The 26362-nt window shown below is 43.2% G+C and overlaps 1 protein-coding gene across 1 annotated transcript in view; it reads right to left on the minus strand.

Annotated features, from left to right (window-relative positions):
- Positions 1–323: 323 nt before the first annotated feature.
- MTR (5-methyltetrahydrofolate-homocysteine methyltransferase) overlaps positions 324–26362 on the minus strand; it is a 484998-nt gene continuing 458959 nt past the window's right edge. The window contains exons 32-33 of the mRNA XM_069234453.1: positions 20409–20521; positions 324–4711 (exon numbers count right to left, since the gene is read on the minus strand). Of these exons, the coding sequence (XP_069090554.1) occupies positions 4622–4711; positions 20409–20521 (203 nt within the window). The 3' untranslated portion in view covers positions 324–4621. The remainder of the gene's footprint in view (positions 4712–20408; positions 20522–26362) is intronic.

Consider the following 26362-nt stretch of genomic DNA (forward strand, 5'->3'; position numbering starts at 1 on the left):
CGGTAAAAAGTAGCAAACAAATGGATTGCTTCCTGTATATAATTCATTATGAAATGAATGAGTGTTGATTGAGTGTATTTTTCAGATGTAAAATAGACCTTCAGGCATTGCAGTGGAACTACTTCCAAGGATGCATCAACCAACTGCAAACATGAAAATGTTACCCAAACTCTAATAACCTAAATCTGGTAGTTGTAGCAATGCCAACATTCTGTGGTTCGTCTCTTCATATTTCTTGTAACAGGCACATTCCGATAGATTTAGAGTTTGGTGTGTGATTTACATCCAAAGGAAATATATTTAAACGACTTAACAAAAAAGTATTCAATAAATTACGGTTTATTGTGCATCAGAGTACCACCAAGTGGTTCAGAGTTAGACAATTTTACAATTTGTAAAGGCTTGCACATTGGTAAATCACGTGACACGTTTTACCACAATTTTCACCAACACCAAGGAGATGAAATATTTTTGCAATTATCATTAAGAAAATAGAATGGACTGAGATAACTAATTGTGCATGGTCTAAAACTTGTACATTGCAACACATTTTAAGAAATGAAGAACTGAGCAAAAGTAGGTCAAGGTGTTTCCAGGATAAATGTATGAATCCACAAATGCCCAGCGAATATCCAGGCTGGTACGTACAAAGCTGGACAAAAGAAATTGATCACTAATTTTTATAATTTACGTATGTTGGACACATATACGAGCATGGACATCATTCAGCTTGCATAAAAACGTTCAACTTCCGTCAGGCTTTACTAATTTGTAAAAGTGAAAAAAACAGACCACTGTTATGCAGTAACATGCCCCGTGACAAGTATTTCTGAACAACGCTGCATATATGGAATACGGGGGCATCTCATTGAGCACATAGCTCAACATTCATATAAACCACTGAGTTCCAATAAGGCATGAAACACTTGAAGGATTTCGAAAAGAAGCACTACACCAACACGTTAGCGCTATATTTTTCTCAGAGTAATTCTTCGAGCATTCAGATGTAATAAAACATACTTTTTTTTTTTACAGTCATACAAGTACACAGATTGCCCTGCTCCTTAATTCCCTTCCGATCACTTCCTGGACCAACTCCTTTTAACACAAGGAGCCAACTGTCACCTGCCTTGTTCACGTGGCAGCCTACAGCCGCAGGGCTTCACAGCGCTGTGCGCTTCTGCTCCAGGTGTACGGTTACTCATGGTTACAAAAAAGCATTTGCTTCATTCAGTATGGCGAAAAAATAACTCGTTTATTTCTAAAGCCTACTTTGTATCAGTACACAACTAAAAATGCAAATAACGGAGACAAATATAGGCATTTTTTTCCAACAATGAAGGCACTTTTCACAAAATGAGGACAGTTGTTTGTGTTAGTGGTCATAGCCAAGATGGTTTTCAGCGTTTAGTGGGGCTGAGAAGGGTGATAACTGGTATCTGTAAACCTGGTTCTTGTTCTGCTTCTTCTCGTTAGGTATTCAATGGGCTCAGTTCATCTTTTATCGATGGTGTGGAGCATAACAATGCGGACAGAAAGTACACCACTCTGCTCTTCCTCATCAAGACACCAGACAATACCTCAGGCGAATGTGTATTACCATCATGACACCAGTGCCACTGGCGAACGTGTATATCCTTCATGACACCAGTGCCACTGGAAAACGTGTATTACCATCATGACACCAGTACCACCAGTGAATGTATATTACCATCATGAGCCCAGACAATACCGAGGGCAACTGTGTATTACCATCATGACATCCGTACCACTGGCGAATGTGAATCACCATCATGACACCAGTACCACCGGCAGATGTGTATTACCATGACACCAGACAATACATGTGTTCTTAATTACACATCTACGTTAAAACCTTTTATCTTAATGTACCTTTTAAAATGGCTCGTTTGTTCAGTGTGCTGCAAAATTAAATTAAATTCTATTTATTTGGTCACTCCTTACTTGTAAAAGGCATACAAGAGAAGATAAAAAACTTAACTCATGTTTTCCAAAAGAACTTTAAATTGTACCATTTCAGTGAGAGCAATCAGCTCTTGGACTGAAAATGGAGCTAACCATACCTTAAATAAATTATCAGTCCTAGAGTACAAACACTTCAAAGACTTTTCAACTCTGTTACAAGCTCCCATTAACTTTGCATTTCAAAAACGTGGCAGTAGAATAGCGACTCCAGGCATAAATAATACAAAATTACTCCTATCCATAGTAAGACTCAGAAAATAAGATACAAATGTGTCCTTTAAGAATCACAAATCCCACATGGGTTCATCAGTAGGCTGGTGTTCATTCTTAGAGGTTAAAAGGATCGCTTTGTAACTACAGCCAAGGTTTGTCTATGAACCTGGCTCACACAACCGCTCAGCTCTACTGGGAGTGAGACGTAGGGCAGTCGTGTTCGGTGGCGTGGTCTCCATAAATTTAATTCACATTTTCGCCTGAGCTTTTGGTCATCAGTGAACATTTAAATATTAACTGAGGATGCTGCTTTCCGGCTCGAAGCACCATTCTCCTGATATGTCTTCTACATGAGGACTGAACTTCTGCAGAGAACAGAGGATGGCTAATCCCTAATCATTTTTTCTCAAAACCTCTATCTACTGATCTACAAAGTGGTCAGTAATGAAATTAATGTTCTGGGGGCTGATCAAATTCAAGGGACAGGGGGACATCACAATAATAAAGACTAAAGGCTGTTGTAATTGCACCCCCTTAAGGTATTTATGAGACACTTGTGAAAGGACAATATTTGGTTCCAAAATACCAGACGAGCACCTACCCCAGTACCATTCCTAGAAGTTCATACTCCAGGTCTATGCAGATGGCGTACTGTGGCCCCTGTAAAGAACATGGAATGCCATTTGACAGGATTAGTCCAAAACCAATCGAATGGTCTTAACATTATTAACAGTGGTCCAGCCTCCCTTTCAGAAAAATAGATGAGAATGCTGATACTGGCCAACGCCAACGTATAAAGCATACTTGGTACATGGTTCTGCTTGCTTCTGATATTCAAGGCACATAGAAACCGGATTTCTGCAGCCTATCAATATAATCGCAGCTCTCCCTCGAACTGTACCTTTTCCAGAGGAAATAGAGGTCACAAACACATGCGGATGCGGCAGTTAACACAGACCCAGTGTAGTACTGACCTATAAGCAGCCACATTCCAGGCGTGCTGTCTGTGGCATGAACCGAGAGCAAAGAATTACGTTTGAAAAGTGCGCAGTTCACTTATGTGTGTCACAATAAACCAGAAACAGGTGGAAACACAAAATGGAGAGATGCAACAGCTAAAATGGAATCTAGAATGCAGCAGCGGCTCCTCAATTAAGGCGGAGGAGTGTCACCCCCCACCAGCAGCAGATGCTGTAAAACCTTTAACAAACGAAACGATCATAAACTATGTTTATCATTTTGTTTGTTAAAGGGGCGGGCCACGGCGGTGACGAGCACTGAGGGGAGTACACCCTGCACTCCCTTCAGTGCGCATGTATGTTTGACCGGTCGTCTTGGGCCAGCCAAACACACATGCGCAGTAGGGTCTCTCCAGCCCAGCAACACAGTTGCCGGGCTGGAAAGAGCCTGCACAGGCGCCCAGTCTGCCTGGGAGTGCCCTGGCTTGGCGCTCCCAGCCAATCCTAACGCTGCTCTGAGCAGTGTCAGGATTGGCTGCAGGGCAGGCTGGGAGCCTGTGTCTGCAGCTTGGAGCGACAACGAGGGAAAGAGGTGCGCCGCAGCGGCAACTGAGGAGTTACGTTTTTATTTATTTATTTTAATTTTTTAATCAAAATTTTATCCCTTCCCACCCCCATCCCTGGGCGCCACACCCGCCCCTTCTGAGCAAAGCGATCTGCGACTGCTACAGCCACATAATAAGAAGGACTTGGCCAGCCTAGTCAAACATTCATGTGCTCCCTCAATTCACTGCATGGAGTTTTCACAAGGGCCAAGCAGTGGTTCTGGTCCAAAGGTTAGAATGGAGGTAGGTGAAAAGCATTAGTTTGCCAATTTAAAAAATACATTTGCAAACGACGACCTGTTTAGCTACTTATACCTAAACAAAAGCCTTCACCAGAGGAGGATCAGAATAGCATTAGAAAATATGTTTGGTCAGCAATGAGAATATTTCCCTGATAAGTCGGAGCAGACATTTCACTCTCCAATAGAAAGTAAGGTAGGTAAGGTATACAATTCAGCATCAGGTAACTTTTAGTATATTTTAAACTACAGAACTGTGTTGGCATCCTGCTTTCCAATGACAATAAGCAGGCTGTTTAAATTTAAAGAAACGTAAATACAAGAAATAAATAGTTGCCTCCAAATGGGTATCTCCTTTAAATAAGACTGCACGTTCACCTGAGATTCAAGTATGTGAACCAAGCAAACAAATGACAATATTATATCATATTTTCAGCAAATCTTAAAACCATTATTGAAATCTAAAATTGCAATTAATAGGTAACAGTATGTAAGTAAAATCATCAGCAAGTATATTACAAAACGTTTCAAATTAAAATAAAAGTTGTTGACGATAAAATACAGTGCGATGCTATGTACTTTTCACATCGTAAAACATTTTTCATGGGAGACAAGTGTTCTATTCCTCTGGATCATAGCTTAAGATGGGTGCCAACCATTTCTCCACTTCAGTCACCGGCATATCTTTTCTCAATGCATAATCTTCAACCTGAAGATGAAAAGAACAAATCTTGGTGTTTAGCTGCATACTGACCATCTGTACATCGTTAATCAACATTAGATTTTAAGAGGCATAGGCAGATCATTTTTATAAGCAGTGCATTTCACCACTCTACAGAATATTTAGGATTATATTGCAGGCTCACCTTTAAAAGCGGGAGACATGGACGGGATGCCGGACGGAGTGGATGCTGTCTTCTTTGCATCCACCTGGTCTTATTGCAAAACAGAGCTAACTCCTATGTATAAACACCGAAGAGCAAAGTCTGCCTTAAGCATCAAAAGTAGAGGCATCCTACCACAAGATGTAAAGGTGTAGCTGGACACCATACCAAAATAGGGACCCTTCTGTTGCACACTGACAAGTAACATGGCAGCTTCCTTTGGCCAGATCTCGGGGAATCAAAGACACTCAGAGTGAGGGCCCAAGAAAAACAGAACCAACCAGTGGCAGATGGTGCAGGTAAGCAGATCCTTTCACTGTCACAAATGGAGCAGAGAGCATGTATACAGAGGTCATCTCCATTTATGATAAGACACTTCCTGTGTATCACACTGCTCTAGAATGTCAAAGAGCGTAAGCAGCATCTATCAGTGCCAGTGACGATCCATCACACTGTGACTATCAACTATGAAAAGTACGTCCTCCCCAGGACAGCCACATTCACCCCATTCCGACAAGCTCAGATAGGATGATTATGGGAAAATCCAAGACCTGTAGCCCAAGGATACAACAAAGGATGAGAGGCATACAAAGAACAAGAGCTAATGCCGCCTGTGCATACAGAAGCCCTGAAGCACAAGGAGTGGGTCATGCCAAAGTTGTGGCTCGGATCCAAGGCTGGATGTAGGTCAGATCCTCAGGTGGCAGCCCTGCCACAGGATGTTAAGGTGTGGCTCTTCATCACACAGAGTATCTCCAGAGGAACTCAACATCTAGGTGGAAATAGGCACGAAATGGAATCTTCAGATCATGCAGGAAGATTTCCTGGGCTGGGAAAGCTTCTGCTTCATCGAGAGCACCTCAGCTCACACTTTGAGTCAAACAGAAGGTGTAAACAGAAGTTAGCTACCGTCATCTGGGAGTAGGAGCCTTAAATGTGGAATAGTTAGGATACAGATCTTAAGTCGCAGAAAGGCAACTAGTTTCAATGTGTTGGACCACACAGCAGGCACACTAACAACAGGTTTGGGTAGGGCTGATCCTAAAACTGACACCAGGTGATTGAGAGACTTTCTACTAAAACTTAGAACAGCCAGGGAATGAATGGACGACCAAAGGAATATTTCGTGATGAACGGAATAGGAGACACATCAAAGGTTATGGGGGGGGGGGGGGCATTAGGACTAACTCCAGAACAGGGCAAGTGCAGTGTTCAAGGCTCCGGGAGCTTGTTATGTTCCTTTAGCTCACACAGGAGGCCAGACAACTAGCCCTTGCAGTCACCTCTGGTGGTTCTGGGTTCAGTAGATGGTCCAGTTCTCCTTCAAGCAGCAATGTAAGCTTTCTGGCAGCTGGGCAGTCCTCTTGTAGCAGCTGGGCAGTCCTCTGGGGGTCACATGCAGTCCTTCTGAAGTCTTTAGCAGGGCCAGGTGTGTTCTGAAAAGTAGATCTGAGGTTCCATAATTTATACTTGGTGCCAGCCGTATGGGGACATCCTGTACTATAAAACATCTGGTTGTGGAAAGTTCTTTCCTTCCCCTGCCAAGGCTCCAAGACATTTGAGGTGACAAAAGGCTGGTGTCAGGTTTCTTTTTGTGTGCTGGAGACAAGTCTTTTGAAGTATAAGTGGGGAAGAGAACAGCTACGCCCCCAACCATCCTTCTAACACCCAGTCTCCTCTGTCTTACTATCAGGCAGTAATATAACAACCCCAACAGCAGAGCGATTTACTGTCATGCGACTCCGGACACTGTTAGCAGGCACCAAATGCTTAGGGCAAGAAAATTTCAACTTTCTTTAAGTGGCATTTTCAGAATTGTGACTTAAAATCCAACTTTACCATTAATGAGGATTTTAAATTACAATTTGTTTGAGTCCAAACATAGTATTTGCACCTGCTCCCAATCAAAGGTTAGCACTTATTAATTGTAATAAAGTAACTCAATGTAATCCAATGGGAGAGGTAGGCCTTACAGTAGTAAAAAACTAATTTAGGGGGTTTTGATTACCAAGACATGTAAAACGTGAACCAGCATGTTCTATTTCTTTATACAGAATGCCTCCTGCCCTATGGGCCTTTAGGGCCTACCTACTGAGAGACATATACATAGTAAAAGGAAGTTTTAGGCCTGGCAAAAGGTTTATTTTGCCAGGTCAAATTTGCAGTTTAAAACTGCATTACAGGGAGCAAGGGCAGCCCTGAGACATGTTTTAAATTGCTTCTTTAGTGGGTGGTACAATGAGTGCTGCAGACCCACTAGTGGCATTTAAATTATAGGCCCAGAGTACATGTAGTACCTCTTTACTAGGGACTTACAAGTAAATTAAATATGTCAATCAGGTGTAGGCCCATGTTACAGTGTTTAAAGGACTGAGCACAAGCACTTTAGCCCTAGGTTAGCAGTAGTAAAGAGTCCTAATGTTGGCAACAAAAACAAATTCAGAAAATTAGGAGGGTGTTGAAAACAAAACATTTGGGGGAAGCCCGTGCCAAAGATGTCAGGTCTAACACATGGTCATCAGGAGAGCAAGCTGAAGTAAGTTGGAAAGAAATATGGGTAGACAGAAAAGAGAATGAAGGAAGAAATACTGAGTAGAAGGAAGGGTGATAGGAAGAATGGATGGATGAGTGAGCAGATCAATGAGTGAGTAGATGGATAAGTGAAAGGATGAGTGAATGGATAGTGAATGGACAAGTGAAAGGAAAGCAAAGTAAAGGGAAATCAGAGTGTGGATGGATGGAAGGCTGTCTGTCTTTATTGAGTGAAGGGTACTTAAAAGGATGGATGTATGAATGGATGGACGCAATGGATGATGGAATGGGGAATGATTGAATAATGGATGAAAAAATTAATGGCTGACAGATTATAAAGGTAAACTGGGAGTCAACTCTCAGCAGCAGTAAGAATGAGGGAGGCAGTGTATGAATGTTTAATGGGGGAGCTATAGAAAAATTGAAACTTGGTCAGATTGACAAGACGTTTTGCTCACCAAAAGAAATATGTAAAGTCATGTCAGGGGACAACTGAACACAACTGATGAATAAAGCAGAACACTAGCTCTCTAAATTAGAAAGAAATCGGGGCTAACAAAACAAGATGTCTACTGGACACCAGACACTGGTTACGACAAACATAAAGCTTGAGAAAGTTGATGGCACACTTTAGCCAGTACTATCAGTAACTGTACAATATGGTACCCATAGAAGCAATGAAATAAGATATATACCTGGTCTAAGGACACATTTCTACAATTAACAAAAAACAATTGTGGGCCCCTGACACTTGAATAAAATAAGGAAATAAATTCACCTAAGGATACAAAAATCAACAAATGCAAACAGCCAGACACGTTTGTCTCCTTTTCCCACAGGACAACTGCTCTTACTTGAGTGCAATTTCTTGCCAATATGGTTAACCATTTTAGTAAGTCAGACAACCCCATGCTGTTCATGCTATAGGTTGTAATCACCATTATTTATATACTGACTAGGGTTACAAGATTTTGTGGCTTATGCAGAGTGAAGCCCTGAGAATGCAACATTTTACCAAGATTTTGGCTTACAGATTTGAGACAATTACAGCCAATCCAATTAATTCTGACCAGTGCAGCTTTTTTGGGGGATGGGGAGGGTACCTTAAAATGAAAAATGGGCACATTTGATATATTAGGCTTCTAAACAAAGCAGGAGGACCAACATACTGTGATATGGAAAAAGTGTTTAATGGGATTGGGGAGTACACTAACACACACACGGGATTTGGCACTGAAGAACAAGTTGCTTACCTTCTGTAACAGTCTTTCTTGCACCTATCTAATCACTGATTCCTCACCTTTATAACACTCCTGAGGCTCTAGATTGGATCTGGAAACTTTTCAAAGCAGTGCTCCTGCACAGCACTAGATGGCATCGTGCAGCAGGACATATGCTTCATTCTGCCTAAGCGCTACCTATGTGCGCCAACATCATTATCTTGCTAGACTCTTTTCACGTATCAGTGTGAAGATCTCTAATTTCAGACCTTTTTAGATGGCAAAAATAGATGACTCTACAGTACAGGGAGGTGGGAGGGCAGTGAGGAATTTGCGGTTGGTGGAGTATCTACCAGAAAGAGCGTTACTGAAGATAAGTACCTTTACTTCTGATGGATACTTTTAACAGCAGGGTCCTCTTTTTTAGCATACGTGTGTGATCAATGTAGAAAACAAAGCTCTTTTAGCATCCAACCAGTGAAGTCTCTCCTCTTCTTCTGATGGGAGAGTTGAGGCAAAGAACACTGGAAGAGTGATGTACTGTCCAACATGAAAAGCACAAACAATCTTAGGCAAAAAAGCTGCTTTGGTCTGCACTACAACTTTGAGTGGAAAAAAGGTGGCATAAGGTGGCTGAACTGAGAATAATTGGAATTCACACATCCGACAAGACAAGGTCACAGTGACCAGAAAGACAGTCAATAGAACCAGGAGATATAATGGATAGCTGGGCATGGGTTTAAATTGTGTGCACATGACGACCAAACTAAGAGCCCACTGTGGCATCACTAAGGGTGTGAGCGGAAACAATAGAGTCAAACCTTTTAGAAACCCCATCTCAACAGGTGATTTGAACAAGGACAGCTGGTCCATTAAACGTAAAAAGACTGAAAGGGCAGACAAATAAACTTCGTCTGTGCCCACAGGAAGTCCTTGCTGGGCGAAGGATAAAACAAATAAGAAAACAACTGACAGTTTGGTCTGCAATGGGTCTGGTATTGTGGATGGCACACAAGGCTTCATACTTGCCTCAGTGCCTGGCATAGACTGCCTTTGCACAGGGGCACTGTAAAGCACAGATAACATCCACAATCTCGGAAGGAAGATTGGATGCGGTCAACTGCTGCACTCATTACCACGCATGGAGGTGCAGATAGTACAGGCTTGGGTGCAGGATGCTGCTATGCCACTGGGGCTGGAAATCCTCCCAAAGTAGTATCCTGATTGGAGGACAGATGCCCATGCCTAGAATTTGAATTATCACACTCTCCATGCCCAGTCTGGAGCTAATAGCACGACTAGAGCTTAGCCATTCCTGATCTTTTTCAGAACGTCGGGCAGGAGGGGAAGTGGTGGAAAGGCATACCTAAGTCCTGTGCTCCACTCTATCTGGAATGCGTCTACGAGACAATCTTCCTTGAACTCCAGTGTGCAAATGTTTCGACACTGTACATTCTCAACTGTGGCAGGAAGATCTTGTTTTTGTTGGCCTCAGGACTCTATGCACTTTAACACTGCTAACCAGTGCTAAAATGCTTGTGCTCACTCCCCTAAACATGGTTTGATTGGCCTATACCTAATTGGCATATTTCATTTACTTATAAGTCCCTTGTACAATGGTAAACCATATACCCAGGGCCTGCAACCTAAATGCTAGTAGTGGGCCTGCAGCACTTATTGTGCCTCTCACTTAGCACCTTAAAACATGTCCCTTTCTATTGCAGGCTGAATGCATTTTTAAACTGCCAAGTTGACTTTGCATTAAAAGACCCTTGCCAAGCCTTAAACTCCCCCTTTATTACTTATCCATCACCCCTAAAGGTAGACCGTAGGTAGCTCATAGGGTAGGATGCTGTGTAATTAAAAGGTTGGACGTATACTTTTCATTTTTACATGCCTTGGTAATGCAAAACTCCCAAACTTGTTTTTCACTACTGTGAGGCCTGTCACTCCCTTAGGATAACATTGGGTATTCTTTATTAAATTTAATAAGCTGTAATTTCTAATTGAGAGCAGGTAGATATACCATGTTTGGTATCTACGAAATTGTGATGCTAAACCTTCTTTAATGATAAATTCAGATTTTTCATTACAATTTTGAAAATGCAATTTTTTAGAAAATTGCCATTTTTTTTGCCCTTAGCCGTTGGTGCCTGAAGCCTGTCTTGGATCACATGCCTAAGTGTAGCAGACAGCTGGACTTTGTGAATTCCTCTCAGAAAGTCACACAAAAGAGGGATTAGATTTGCCTCAATGGGCCACCTGCTGACAGGATTGGGAGGGGGGCAGCGCTGAACACAGCCCCACTTACACCTGAATAGCCTGTGCTCTGCTTTTACAAAAAGGGCCTAACAACCCTGCATTGTCACTGCAGCCAACTTGGAACCAGGGCATAGGAGTCAGAAATTCCATGTACTTCAAATAACCTTTCCAAACGCAGGGCACAAAAGTATACAAATAGGACCTTCAGATACACTCTCAATTCACTGAACCTGTGGAAGGACTCTGAGAGGACTGCCTGCTGCTGTGACCTGCTGAGCACTCTGTCAGACTGCTGCTGTACCTGGAAGGACTGCTTTGCTTCCTGAAGTCTGCCTTGAACCTTTTGAGGCCAGCCCTGCTGTGGAGCTCTACACCTCCACCCAGGACTACAAGAAAAGACTCAAAGGGGTAGTTTGCTGGCCTCCTGTTCAAAGCCACAGGGACATTCAAGACTCCCTCCATCTTGAACCTACACCTGGTCCCAGCCTGAGTAAGACCGGAACCCCCAAGAGCTGACCCACCCATCCTGGACCCTTGGTTGTGGTGCTAAAAGTACCGAGATGGCCAATTCCTAAAACTGAGGACTTAAACAAATTTTGGCCAAAAACTGCTCTGAGAACCAGGAGGTGATAGGGACCAACCTACTCTCCCGTCTGTCCAAGGTGCATCGCCGGTCGGATTGACTTTGCGGTTTCTACAGTCACGTTCTTCTCTGCTGCAGCAAATCCGTTTCAGTGGTCCTTCGCAAAAGAGGTATCCAACCTCCTGGATCTGCATTCAGTTATAGCCCTCTTCCTCGTCCCCCTAGAGGTTTTCAACTTTCATTTCAAAGATTAAGTTAGAAAGTAGAAATCTTCATCACAACTTCGACCCTAGGCGATCTGGTGACAACCCTCCCTCTTTGGACACCTCCTGCAGCCTTGCCCTACTGAATTTTACCTTCTCAGAATTTTATCTTAGTCTAAATTGAAGCGTTGACCGGGCTCAATCCACTTCTTGTATCCCAGTGTGCTCCATTGAGTTCAGCCATATTTTTCAATTTTAACCCCATCTCGCGCAACTGGCACTTTAATCTTTATGGCACTAGTTTTCATTAAAACAAAAATTAAAATCATAACTACGGTTCTTCCGATTGGGTTTTTGTCATTTTGGTGTAAAATAAATTTACTCTATTTTTCTTGTGTTGTGTTTTCACATTATTACTGCTTATGTGCTGCATAAATACTTTACATATTGCCTCTAAGTTAGGCCTGACTGCTTTTTGTGTCAAGTTAACCAAGGATAAGCACAGGTTAATTTAGTGACTTTTTGTGGTTCATACTGGCTGTTGCTTAACCTGGGCTCACTCCCTGGTCAACCAAAAGCTCAATTTCTCAGAAGTACCATGTGGCTGTGGTATTGTCCATGAAAACATGAACCAGTCTTCTTTTGATCGATGGTAGCGAGGCTATCAGTGGCAGGCAAATGGCCTGCATCTTCAACAGGTTGATGTGTGGTAGGCCTCCACTGGAAACCAGATTCATCTGATCTTCACCTCTCCCAGATGTCCTTCCCAGCACAGGAGTGATGCATCCGTCACCACTGTCAAGTCTGCCACTGTCTTCTGCAGTCTCCTCTGAGATCTGAACAAGATTAGACAGTGCCTCTAGTGCTGTGCCCCCTGGGACTTCAGATCCCACTGCAGGGCCTAGATATGGCATCTGGCATACTTTTGCAAAAGGTTGCAGGAGGCCAGAAATCTGTACCTTCACAGTCATCCTAACTGAGATCCATGACAGAGGCTGAAAAATCACTATTATAGCCTGAATGTCCTGGTCTCTCCGCTCCAGAAGGAAGTCAAGGGCCTACATCATGTCCAGAAAAGCTCCAATGAATGGAATCATCTGCGAAGGAATCTGGTGTGACATCAGAACCTTGATAGTGAATGATTTGAGAATGTTCACAGGAAGTCTTAAGGTGGTTGATGACTGCCGGGGGCGACCACCGCCATCACATTTTGAGCACCCGAATGGCTTCGGTGAGGCAAAAGGGGAGCACCGCAAACTAGAAATGAGCCTGTCCCATTGAGAACCGTAGATAGTGCCTGTGGCCTTTCTGGACAGGGATATGGAAATAAGCACCCTGCAGGTCCAACACTATCATTCAAGCTCCAGAATTGAGGGCAGGCAGGATGAGGGCAAGGGTGAGCATCTTAAATTTGTTGTTTCACAGAAAGGCATTAAGAAGTTGACATCTAAAACATGATGGAGGCCTCCATCCATTTTGGCAGCAGGAAGTAGTGGAAGTAACACCCAGCTCCTACTTCCTATGCCAGCACCCCATCTATATCCCCTTTCACCAAAACGGCCTGCACTTCCTGCTGCAAAAGAGACAAAGGGTCCTCCATCCGCCACCATGAGAATGGTGTAAAATGAGGAGGGGTGGAAAGGTAGGGGACGGTGTAGCCGTGATGAACAACTTGTATGACCCATCAGTTGGAAGTGCAGGAAGATGGCACGAAGTTATCTGTTGTTTCACTGATGGTGCAGGGCATAGCTTCTCCCATGCATCTAGCTGAGTGTCTGTTAGGGCCTCATTAAAAGGCAGAAGAAGTTCAGTATGTCTGGCCTGCTTGTAAGGCCTTGGTTAGAATGTTTGTCTTTACTTCCATAGTTGGTAGTTGTAGGTTAAGAATCTTAGGTGCTCTCCACAATTTGACTGTGAAGGAGGTACTGTTCTCAGTGGCAAGACCAGGGGTTGAAACCATATCAGTGCCTGCAGAAGTGTCCAGACAAATGCAACTTGCAATTCTTCATTCCTGTTGCCCTCTGCGTATTTATGGACAAACCCATCCCCATCAGCATAATTGTCATTGTCTGAGTCCATTCTGACAAGGTTGTAAATGACTTGGGCATGGCCATGAGGCAAGGGCAGTATCTAAAACCAATGGGTTGCTGGAAGGCTGTGGCCCAATGGGTCAGGACGTGGCCACGTTCAAGGCTAAGATGAATTCAGCTTGGAGTCGAAGGGCATGAGGGGCTGTGATTCCTTCTCTGGTATTATCAGCGTCGGCATCAGTCTCTCTGCGTGAGGGTCCAACGCAGGTGCTAAAACCGAAGTCAGTACTGAAACCAGTGGAGAATTCGAGACAGGTTTAGATAGTCCAGCTGGTGCTGAGGGTGAGCCCCTCAGCGGAAGTAAAGTTGGAGGTCCTGGCAGTTCCTTGAGGCCCAAAAGTGCACCGAAGGAGTCAGTGGGGTTCTAACAAGATGCAGAATGCCTTACGGAAGGCCTCAATCTGTTGCAGCGTACCCAGTGGACCCAGAAATTTGGGCTGAATTAGGACAGTTCTCTGAATCAGGCCCAAAGGTGTTCAACATCAGGAACTGGACCGAGAGACATGGCCTTCTCTGGAGATTGAGAGTGGCATACAGGGACAGAATCCCACTGGGCCTTCTTGTGCTTCTTTTATGACTTGCTGGATGACTTTGACAGCAACTATGATCTGCCACAGGAACGACTTCAGGCTCAGGAACAGGACCTTCCTTTCAACCTCGAATTATCACGACGTGCAGTGTTTCGGCATTTAGTGACATTAAGCTTCACTTCACGGCCCCATATAGCTTTTGGATGCATCTGAGGGCAATACTTGCAGGCCCCGGAGTAGTATTCCGACCTCAAAAACCAAACGCATACCTAATGAGGATAAATCACAGCCATCTGTTTGTGACATTCCTTGCAAGGTTGAATCCTGTAGTTTTGGGAGGTGACATTGTTCCCTTGCACATCTATTTAAGGTCATTTTTAGAGAAAATAAATATTTTCAGAGACGAAGAAGTAGAGTCGGATTTGTGTCTGGTGATGTGGAAGGAAAGGAACCAATGTCATTATGCATAGTTGATGCTTTTATGCGGCTCCACATGTTACTTCCAGAGCAAAACAACATTGGTGCAAAGCTGCACTACACCACCTACCGGGTACTGCTGAAAAGTTTACAGATCCAGTCTGAAACCTGGGTAAATATTCAATATGTGAGGAATCTGTGGTTAGAAGTATCCATCAGAATCCTGATTACAAAGATTGACCTTCAGAACCAGAAAATGGTTGAGTGCAGCAAGAAAAAAGAAATTACAAGTAAGACACAAGACAGCTGAATACACATATCAAGGACTAGAAATATAATTGTGATGTGGATGGTAAAATAGGTAGTTTCAGGTAAACTGCAGTATTAAGAGTGTCTACAAGTGTAAATAGCATAAAGGCAGTATTACAGATCAGTCAGATGCAAGAGAACTGATAAGACATGTCTCATCTATTCTCAACAGATGCAGAAGAAAGGGCAACATCTCTCACGTACTATGCATCTGCCCTACAATTACTACATTTTGGAAAATAGAATAATCTGGGATGACTGGCCTAAAGGACCACACTTTTTAGTATTTATCATTCTATTTACTGACACATACCTACAACACTCTTCAAAGAGGAAACTCAAAATGTTGGTTTCTAGGAATCAAATTAGTGATGCTGGTAGGATGGAACATACGACAGGAAACACAACAAGGGTTTGGCATTGGCAATTATGAGATGTGTGAGACATGGAGAAACAACTGCATTCAATCCCCCGCTGCATTTGGAGGAGCATTAGCCATAAACAAACTTTGCTGTGGGATGACGTATAATGGAAGATGTTGTGATTTCTCTTTCAAGGTGCAGAAAAAGACTTTCCAACATATCATCCTGCACAAACTTTAATCCCTTCCGCGGAAGACGTTTTATCTCCTAAAACAAACTAATGAAACAACTCTGAAAGTTGGCAAACCCTAAATAATGTTGACTGCTCCTCACAATAGAAGGAGAACACCTAGCAAGGATAATTTCAATCATTTTGGGTCCACATGTACTCAAGAGGATGAGGTGACAAAATCAACGACTTCCTCTGGGTAATATGGTATATATTTTTCCAATTGGGTATTACAAGCTATGGGATCATAGCTGCTGAATAATAGCTTTCACATATGCAATATGCACAATATATCAAATATTATGGACGGCCCTCAAGACTTGAATAAAAAAAACAAAGTCAGCGAGAGAGTGCATTCATAGACTGCATTTCATAGAAAATACTTTCTTCCACTCATCACCCTCCAAACCCACAGAAGATAGTAAACTCCCTGCAAATTTAGTTTGGTGTAAATACGGACATCTTTTACTATACTGAAAATCATTGGAATTAAGGACTAAGGATTCTTCATTGTTAACCATTACCTTTTCAATGCCCTGTGATTACTACAAATCCTTAACTCATCTCTCTTTTAGTAGAAGACACAAAAGACAATACTGGGTATTGTGAGTGTTGTAAAAGGTCATTTGCTAGAAAGTCATTAAAGCATTGATAAAGGTGTGAATTTTCTTCTTCAACAAGAACAGATATTCTGCTTTATGCTAACTGACCAGTGAGGAAGGGATCTACCCGGCAGTGTAATTCCTTGTGTGGCAGCAGGATATTTGCCTTGCCTTTGTTGAGCAAGTCTTCAAAGCGTTTGCCAGCATGTCGTTGGTGCTGGAGTGATTGACTGTACAGGGGGCAAGAGACTAAGGGCCTGATTACAACTTTGGAGGAAGGTGTTAATCCGTCCCAAAAGTGACGGATATACCACCAGCCGTATTAAGAGTCCATTATATCCTATGGAACTCGTAATACGGCTGGTGGTATATCCGTCACATTTGGGACGGATTAACACCTCCTCCAAAGTTGTAATCAGGCCCTAAGTTATTTCCATGAATGTTTAAAAGTAAAGTTGACAGTTCTTTTGACATACTAGGAACGCGTATTTTGTGGAATAAAGCTTTTTACATGTTTCTAGTTCTAGGTTATTTGGACTAGAAAGGCTAGAGACAATACAACAGATGTATCTATGAAATATTCGAAGTGTCTGATAAAAAGGATTTTACTAACCCAGATAGAAATTAATTGCTCTGAAGCAGATACAAGATGAAGTCAACACTTTGGGTATCACAGCACCAACCTACAGCTACTGCACGACTTTGGTAAGAAGATAACAGGAACTCTGTCCATCATTCCCTGGCACTCACTAGCCACAATTTGTCAACAGAAAGGTTTAAGGGAACATTTGGTTAATGTGAATAAAAAGCCAGTCTTTCAGTAACCACCATGGACTAAACCGTGCAACTTAAATAACATTTCCAGAGGTGAGCACAACTAGAAAAGGTTAGTGGATGCAATGGGTAATAAATACCCACAGTAGTTAAAGGAACTGATAATCTCACTAATCTAATAATAATTTTGTACCTATTTGGTTACCACTTTGACTTTTGGGGGGCAACAGAGCTCCTTACTAGATGAAGAGCTTTTTGCCTTGTTTTCGTTCCTGTTGGATTACAGACCTTTTAAAGAACCAGTTTGACACTCGACCAGACATTATAGGCAGGCCCTGCAAGACGTTCTGCTCATCTCTGGGTGCCTTGGGACAACCTTGCTCTGACACAAACTCCCGGAAAACCATATAAAAATCTTCCTAACTCCCACAGCTGTTGATTCTAGGTGAAATGAAAGAAACAGCTGGAACAGGTGTTGGCTTTGGAACAAAAAGCCAGCTGGCCCATTATGTGCTTGCAGGTTCCAAGGCAAATTGTGCGCAATGAACCCAAATGAAAAGCGACAAATGGTTTTCATGCCAGTCACTGCTCCAATTTGAAACCCAGCCAGTAACACTGATTGCAAAACACAGAATCTGCTTAGACAGAGTGAGCAGCTTGTTGCTGCATGACTTTACTTTGGCTCAAAGAGGGTATAATGAAAAAAGTCTAAAATCGGCTACTGCAATGATCTGAGCAATATGCACCCCAGCTTTGGCAGTACCTCCTCACAAATTATTTTTTATACCTTAAGCATCCTCAACTGTAGGTTTTAAATTATCCGAGTTTTGTGCATCACTCTTAAGAAACTTCATAATGGAGGTAATTTTTCATTGAAAGGTCATCCGGCAAAAACACATTCACTAAGTGAATCCAGCAGACACAAAGCCAACTCTCAGCATCTAGGGGCGTTTTCCTCAATGTAGAGGTGTGTCTACAATTCAAACCACCTTGATCAAGCTATTATGCCAATCGAAGGCAGCAGAACATGCTTTGGCGATCGCCTTCAATCATAGGCTAAACAAACTTGCACATCCTACTGATCGTCAACCAATTAAAATTACCAAACTAGACAGAAATATTTCTGGATATTTTTCATACAGAAACCTGAATAGATGTGCTTTGATAATACTTACTTCAAGGTCCAAAAGACTAACACTATTCCATAGTTAAGTCTATTTCAGACCAATTCTATATTCTTCTTATATCTAGTGTTGACTGTACTGCAGTAACATTATCCATGATTATTTATGGATAGTGTTTATATCAGCCGTTTAATTTGCCTTAATTTTGTTACATCTTAACAATACTGTGTGTGCTTAACTTTTGCATCCCCAGCACCTTTGGTTAGTTTAAGCCTTGAGTGCTACCAAGCTACCAGAAGGGTGGCACCAAGGATATCTTGATGATTTGTTGGAACAATAGATTGGAGACGCTACTGATCCAGAATTACACATTATTAAACCTTTCATCTTTCTTTATTTTCTCAGTGTCTTCCTAACAACATCATAAACAGGGCTATAGACTCCAAGGGAATTAAACCACATTAGTTGACATAGCAGTGGTTTAGACTAAAACAATAGAAGAAAAAACAGCTACAAAGGAAAACACAATAGAAGAAAAAGACAGTTTCAAAGGAAATCGTTTGCACATAGATAACAAGAACCCTGGCTGCCAACCCAACTGACGAGTCTTCAAGGGTGAAGACAGCGAAAGCAACTATTGGTGTAACATACCTTTGACTAAAATTTGCAAAGCTCAGCATTGAAATGTATTTATGCTGTCTGTATGCTCAGTAGATTCATATGCAACCTACCACACCATCTCTGCTTGGGAGTGTATGCCATGACTATCAAAGTCCAAATTCAAAATCTGTTGGTGTATCTAACAATGGAAGTCCTTGATTCAGGATCTGTAGCTAAACAAAGAGGGTAGTACCTAACTGGTACTTTGTTGTGTGTTATATTCATAACAGTTGAATATTTGGCACTAAACCGCTGCAAAACTTATATTTGTAGCATCTGCTGGATAACGTCCACCAGGACTCTGCAGGGAAGCATCCTTTTTGCTGCTTTACATTTTAAATATGTAAGGATTGTGTGTGAGCTACACAATTATGTTCTTTCTAAAAGCTGAACTCTTAGGGCCGCCAAGGAAGTGCCTCTGGGGTTTTTGGTCAGTGCGAATGGAACACAGGTCCACTCTCGACAACTTTGATTCTTCTACTCATAATTGATTAAAGAGAAGGAGGAAATCCATGCTGGATCAAATATATCAAGAGGTAAACACCCCTGAGCATGTTGATCATCTGAGGATTAACTAGGATATCTGTCCCTTAGGAGTGTCTCACTCTCCAAGCATCAAAATGGTATAAGTCAGAGACGCTTTCTTCTAAATCCCATCCAGACCTTTCTTGCTCTCTATGTCACAGGCTTGGTACTTGGAATTATCATGCTTGCACCCCAAGAACCACACTCAACAGGGATGTTGGGAAGAAGGGAACATGAGTGAACTTCCCCATTGCACTTCTTACAACTTCAATAGGTAGGAGGATATATGGTGAGAAAGACCCAAAGAACTGAAGTAATATTACACATGCCAAAAAGGGAACATGGAGATCTCTTACAAAGAACCAAAATACTTATTTCAGGTGTCTCAAAAGGAATAACAGAGAAATGAAGAACAGAGGGTTCCTACACATAAGCTTATTCCGAAAGATGCAGGTGGTCCGTTTCATTTTTGAATATTTTGAAATCACTAACTGGGCCCTGTTCACTTTAAATATGTTGGGGAAGGACTCAAATAAATAAAAAAAATATACATTTATGTCTGTCTCACGATAATGCAATTAAAGATACGGGGTAGTATTTAAAGTTTGGCGATGGGATACTACATCAAATGTGTCGAATATCTAGTTTGCTGTTTTTAAAGGCCATACGTTATAATGAACTCGAAATATGGTGGCCAGGATATCTGCCACGTTTGTGACACAATGTAATGTGCGACAATCTCTAAATAAAGCCCATAGTTTCTATATCTTTTAGGTATGAAACAAAGTATTGAATAGTGTAATGGTTTTTGTGCAATGTTTCAAGCCTTGTCGATTTCGTAATTCACAGTTATTTTACATTACCATAGCATACATCATTACTAATAATAACACCCCTTGCTGAACTTAACCACGTGGTTTTGCCTTCTCTTTCGATTACACACACACATAAAATAGCAGTGCTGAACAATTGTGACATTTTGGTTTCATCTGGAGAATGATGGGCTACAGAGGTATTAGCACATCACTGACAAAATACATTAACATGTAGCTAGAAACAGTTACAGCTTTATGTCATCAATTGATTTGTAAGAAAATTACCTGATCCTTTGAAATTTTACCAACAGCAAAGTATTTGGACTTCGGGTTGGAGAAATACAGACCAGATACTGCAGCAGCAGGTGTCATTGCAAGGGACTCTGTTAACACAATGCCTGTAAGAGATAATGGAAAGGAGACTGGTCAGGGTACTTACTACAAAACATAAGTTGGGTTTATATTTCAGATGTTTAAAACATGCTGTTTCTGGAAATCATATACAATTTGCTGATATGCAACAAAGTGAAGTTCAGCTGATTGTGAACAGCGACCTGAGTAACAAATGACTGATATTTAGAAATCATCTTTTGGGTTGATGCATTCCTCTGCAGATTCATCACCTTCTGAAAGAGCACCCAGATAGCAAGTGGCTACATAAGAGGTGTTGGAGTGGCTCTGGGACTCCGGCACCACAATGGTGGCACCCTTGAGGTTGGATGTGATTATACAATAGAATAAGCACTAGGAGATCATTTTCCTAGAGTAGAACATCGCTCCCCACCCAACAATCCCCCTAGAACGCCGTAAAGGGAGGGTCAGCAGGTGTGCTCTAAAATACGAGCCAAAAAGAAAAAAAAAAAATCAAGCCTACACTGTTTAGGTGGAGGGCCATAAAAAACTGCATTCACACTGTGAACAAAACAACCCTGCAGAGACAACTTACAACCCATTTAACGTTCACAATAATTAGGCTGGGAGGTAACAAGTCAATCACCCCTGTGGAGCACCAAAGTGGGCATAACACACTCCAGATCGCATCAGCAAAAGAAAAAGGGGTCAGAAAAGCTTCTTCCCCCACACGCGGAGATCAACCACTTTGAAAAAACACTAAATGCCCCAAAAATCTCCAGCTGAAAGAACATTATCGTTATGATGCAAAATATAAAACATTATTGCTATGATGCAAAATGTTAAAAGTATGTGTGCTGTTCAGAGCAGTGCATTCTGGTAGGGGTTGCTGGGGCGGAATGAGGAGTATGTAGTACCTAATTTGTACAGATGGTGATCACTGGCACTCATTTCTTCACTGGCACTGTAATGGAGTTGGGACTTACTGGCATTTAACTGTTAATGTTTGGATGGATGAACCTCTTGTAATGATATTAAGCATCCCTTTCCCCTTAGGCAAGGTGAGGGGCAAATTCCTCTTCATCAGCCTTCGGTAAGGTGACATGGGGTGTAAAGCGTCCCGCACACTTTGGAAATATTGAGGAAGGTGGCTAATTCGTCACCTTCAACCCTGGGAAAATTGAGGGGGTTGTAGTTGGCTCACTCTCACTAAGTGTTGGGGGACACGGCTTTGAGGGCCAATATAGCAGATGCATTTTGAGAGGGCTCTGGCATAAGCCCTGTATCATCCTGTTCCCAGCAGACAACGCTGAAACACATGAGATCTGGACAGACAGACCATTCGAGGCAGTGTGATAGAGTTGCGAATCCTGAGCCCAATGTCACCGTGCATTCCGGCCAAGAATCTGTGCAGCCGCCCCACATACGTCCCACAATAAAAGTCACACACTCCAGTGGGTCCACCTGAAACCTAAAGATTCTCTTGGGCAGTCTGACCGGGCTGCCACAGTCCTGCTGCAGGACCAGGGGTGATGCTCTTCCCTTCCCCCACCTATCACTTTGACTAAGCTAGAAAAAGTTGCTGTGGCCACCGACCTGGTGTGCCGAAGGAGGCCTGGTGCACCTCATCCATTCAAGGGCTGAGCTGATCAGTCCAGTTGCGGGTAGATGTCGGAGGTGCTGGTTCCCCAAGCCCTGAGGCAGAAATGGAGCTGGACCTGCTGGCGCTCAAGCGGGGCACTGTTTGAGTTTGTCTGCCTACGTTGGCAGGAACCAGCTCAGGATTTGAATTTCAGCCTATGAAGGTGCCTTCCCCGTGCACTCCCCAATGGTGGAATAATTGGGTCCAATCATGCCTGCGATGCTGACACAGAGGGCGGGTGCTGCCATTATGAGGAGGGTCTCCGCACCCTTGTCCACTGTGTGTTAATGGTCAACCTTGCAAACTCGCACCATTTGCGGATAATATTTTTATATTTACTCCATACATCTCTCCTTGCAATTCCAGCAATGGAAAACACAGCATCCAAATTTGGAAAAGCCTCTGGGTATCTTCTTAACTCAAGCAAGACACAAGTTCTGTATCATAACAAACAGCTGCCCGATTGACCCTCGTTATGTCACTTTTCTAGGTTTCGTCAGCATGTGTGCTTGCAAATTTTTTGTTGATGAAAAAAATCTTAAAAAGGTGTTAGAACCCACCCTTACTTACCGGAAACTACCACTGGCTTAATCCAGCGTTGCTCTAGTTTACGTGCTTCTGATTGGCCAGTACATCGTCTGTTTTCACTTCCTGATCTCTGCTGCTTTGCCGTCCTGCTGTCCATGCAGTCGGGTGGATTCGGGACCAAGTACTCCTTCCGGTCACTGCCATTGGCTACCGCTCAGTGTCCTTCTACTCCACATGTACTTTTTTTTAAATGTACAAATCCCCCTCGCTCTGAAGATACTCTTGCGGAGTAAATGCATTGCAAGTTTGTTGTTTGTGTCCAACAGCCCTGTATGTAAATGACAAGAGGCTTCTTAAAGGGAACTGGCCCACCTTTACTCGCTTTCCGTCCCAGGTACTATTTGCACCATGCTGCCTCTGTTCAGTCTCCTGCACCAGCTTCAGCATGTCAAATAAACTGCCCTTCAAAGTCAGTGAGTTTAACACAGCTCATTATTTTTTTTTTAACAATTACAGCGGGCACGCTGTTGCACCTTTGTGGCATTAAGCTGATGAATTGGTTGTCTGCTGTGTGTGTCTTTTCACCACTCTTGTGCTCTCTTTATACACTCCCCACTTTCCTTTCAGTGCCCTGTTTTCCATAAGCTGCCTGGCAATACTGATGCCCCCATGCCCCCTGGCTGCGCTGTACCAGCAGACAGGGGGCAGAGACACCAGACACCAGCCGCTGGGGCCACTGTCTTTGAAGCCCCTCGTTTCACAGTCCGTAGTGTTGCATGACGTCCTGCCATGGCTCTCCTCTTACACAAAACACGCTCTGGTCTTCTGCTCCGCCCCCCTCTGCTGTGCCTCGGCCAAACTCCAAACATTTACTTGCCTGGAGACAGTGCTGTACTCATCTTTAGACACGTTAGTGCTTGCAAAAGTTAACCTGTGTAAGAAGCTCAAATATTTGCAAAGCATCATCCTTTCATTGCCTGGTCTGCTTGACAACTAACTAATATTGATTACCATCATACTTTTCACGGATGCCTACATGCCTACACCAGCACAATCGTGCACACCACTCAATCAGGCTCTTACAACACACTGCACATTTCCTGTGAACAGACAACGGCTGGGATGTGAGGTAATGTTGGAGGCAGCCATGCCCCTACAACCACGCTCTGGCCACCTAACCTCAGTTAGCTGTTTGTGGTTCTATGCAATCATAGCTGCTAGTTGAACATCCTGCTTGCACATTAAAATAAAAAGACACAAATCAAAAAATAATAATCTAAAAGAATTCCGAAAGGTCTTGTCAATTTTTTAAATCAATAAATACGACCTCAGAAGACAATTGGACGAAATATTTTATAACTAACTTTATCCATATGAGTTTTTAATTGCATTTATAGCACATATAAGGTCGAAATGGTGAAACCTATTGGCTATGCCAATGTTTGTTACTACTTGTCTTGGAGTTAAAATATCAGTATATCATGAGGACATCTGCTGGTTTAACTATGATGCACTTAGGTAAAGAATTCTTAAGGTTTAACCAAATGCAACAAATTATCTCTACGCATTCAGGGGCACTGTAACATCACAAGCATTGGCAAAGTCAATAGGTCTCGCCTATACTAGAGCTATTGGCAATCTGTTTTTGCCTTGTTGGACATCAGTGTGGCTGCTGTTCAGCATCGCTAAAAGTTAGTGGCATGGAGTTTCATAGAGCGGAGTGGGGGAGTAGAGTGTTGTAGAGCGGAGTAGGGGTAGTAGAGTGTCGCAGAGTTGAGTGGAGGAGAGAAGTGTTCAATGGTTCAGTGGCAGTGTCGTGCGTGGGGTGGAATAGGGGGAAGTGAGTTGGAGTTGATTGAGGTAGTGGGTGGGGTGGATTGGATTGGAGTATAGTGGATGGATTGGTGTGGGGTGGTGACTGGATTGGGATGGGTGGATGGACTGAAATGATAAGACTAGAGTGGGGTAGATTGGATTAGGGTGGAGTGGATTGGATTTTTTTTTTTTTGTGGGGTCGTTTAGACTGGAGTGGAGTAGACTGGAGTGGAGTGGACTGCACTGGAGTGGGGTGGACTGGATTCAACGGATTGGAGTGGGGTGGACTGGACTGGGGTGGAATGGGATGAGATGGAGTGGAGTAGATGGATTGGAGTGGGGTGGGCTGGATGGATTGGAGTGGGATGGACTGAACTAAGGTGGGGTGGGTTGGGATTGGAGTAGAGTGGGGCAGATTGGACTATAGTGGGGTGAATTAAATTAGTTGAGTGGGTGGACTGGAATGGGGTGGGGTGGGGTGAACTGGAGTGAAGCGGTGTATTGGAGAGAGGTTGACTGGACTGGACTGAACTAGGGTGGATTGGACAGGAGTCTGGTGGATTGGAGCGGAGTGGGGAGGGTTGGATTGGAGTGGGGTGGATTGGACTGGAGTGGGGTGGACTTGATTGGGGTGGATTGAATTGGGGTGGGGTGGATTGGAATGAGGTGCATTGGATTGGGGTGTAACGCTTTGGAGTGAGGTGGATTGGACTGGAATGTGGTGGACCAGACTGGAGTGGGTTGAATTGGAATGGCATGGGGAGGATTGGAATATGTGGAGTGGATTGGATTGGGTTGGATTTATTGGTGTGGCAAGGACTGGATTGGTGTGGGTGGATTTGAATGGTGTGGCTTGGAGTAAGGTGGTTTGGAGTGGGAGGCTGGGACCACTGAGAACTCAGAATCCCACTGTGGAGGCCACACATGCCATGTAGCATGATCAATAAGAAAGATGATTGAGCCCAGTAGTCCCAGAAGCCTCTGTGCCATCCTTAATGAGACCCAGGACTCAGGCAGAAACATCAAGATTATATAAATAATGTCTTGGACTCGCCGTTCTGGAGAGAAGGCTCGAAAATTCACAGTATGCAGAATGGCCCGATGAAAGGGAGCCTCCGCAAAGAAGTGAGGTATGACTTCAGCACATTGATCGTGAACTCCAAAGACGTATGGAGGTTTGCTGTTGTCTGGGGGTGGTCTAAGACTGACTTAGGCGAGCTCGCTTTCAGAAACCAGCAGTGAAGGCAGGGTAAAACTAATACTCAAGACCTCAGAAGTTAAGCAGCAAGCACCACCAAAAGCTTTGTGCCATCGAGCATTAGTGGGGAGAAGGGAGCACAGCAAACTGAAAATGCATCTGTAGGCCTGTAGGATGGAGTCATGGAAAACAGTTGCCCTGCAGGACCAACACCACCATCTAGTCTCCTAGATTAGGAGCAGAGAGAACCAGGGCCAATGTATCTTGAACATGTCTTTCCATAAGAAGAAGTTGAAGAAATAGGGTGAAGGCCTCTGTCCTTATTCTGCACTATGAAATAGCAGGAGTAGCACCCATTTCCGACTTCTTTCTAACTCATCCTTCTCCAGAAAAGCCTGGACTTCCTGATGTAAAATGGACAAATGGTTCTCCAAATGCTGCTGTAATGTAGGTGGAATAGGTGGCGGGATAGAAAGGCAGGTGTTGCCCCGTTAACTATACACAGGACCCAACTGTTGGATGTTATTGCTTGTCATCCGAGGAGAAAATAAGTGATCCCACCTCCCACAGAATAGTCATATGACGTTTAAGGGTAAACAAAAGTGGCTTGAAGCTGCTGCAGGGGACTGTGGGACTGGGATCTTTGTTGTCCTTGAGTGCTGCCTGCTAGATCTCCTACCATGAGTCCAAATGAAAAGGGTTAAC

This window comes from Pleurodeles waltl, chromosome 5 (genome assembly GCF_031143425.1).
Source record: "Pleurodeles waltl isolate 20211129_DDA chromosome 5, aPleWal1.hap1.20221129, whole genome shotgun sequence".
Lineage (NCBI taxonomy): Eukaryota > Metazoa > Chordata > Amphibia > Caudata > Salamandridae > Pleurodeles > Pleurodeles waltl.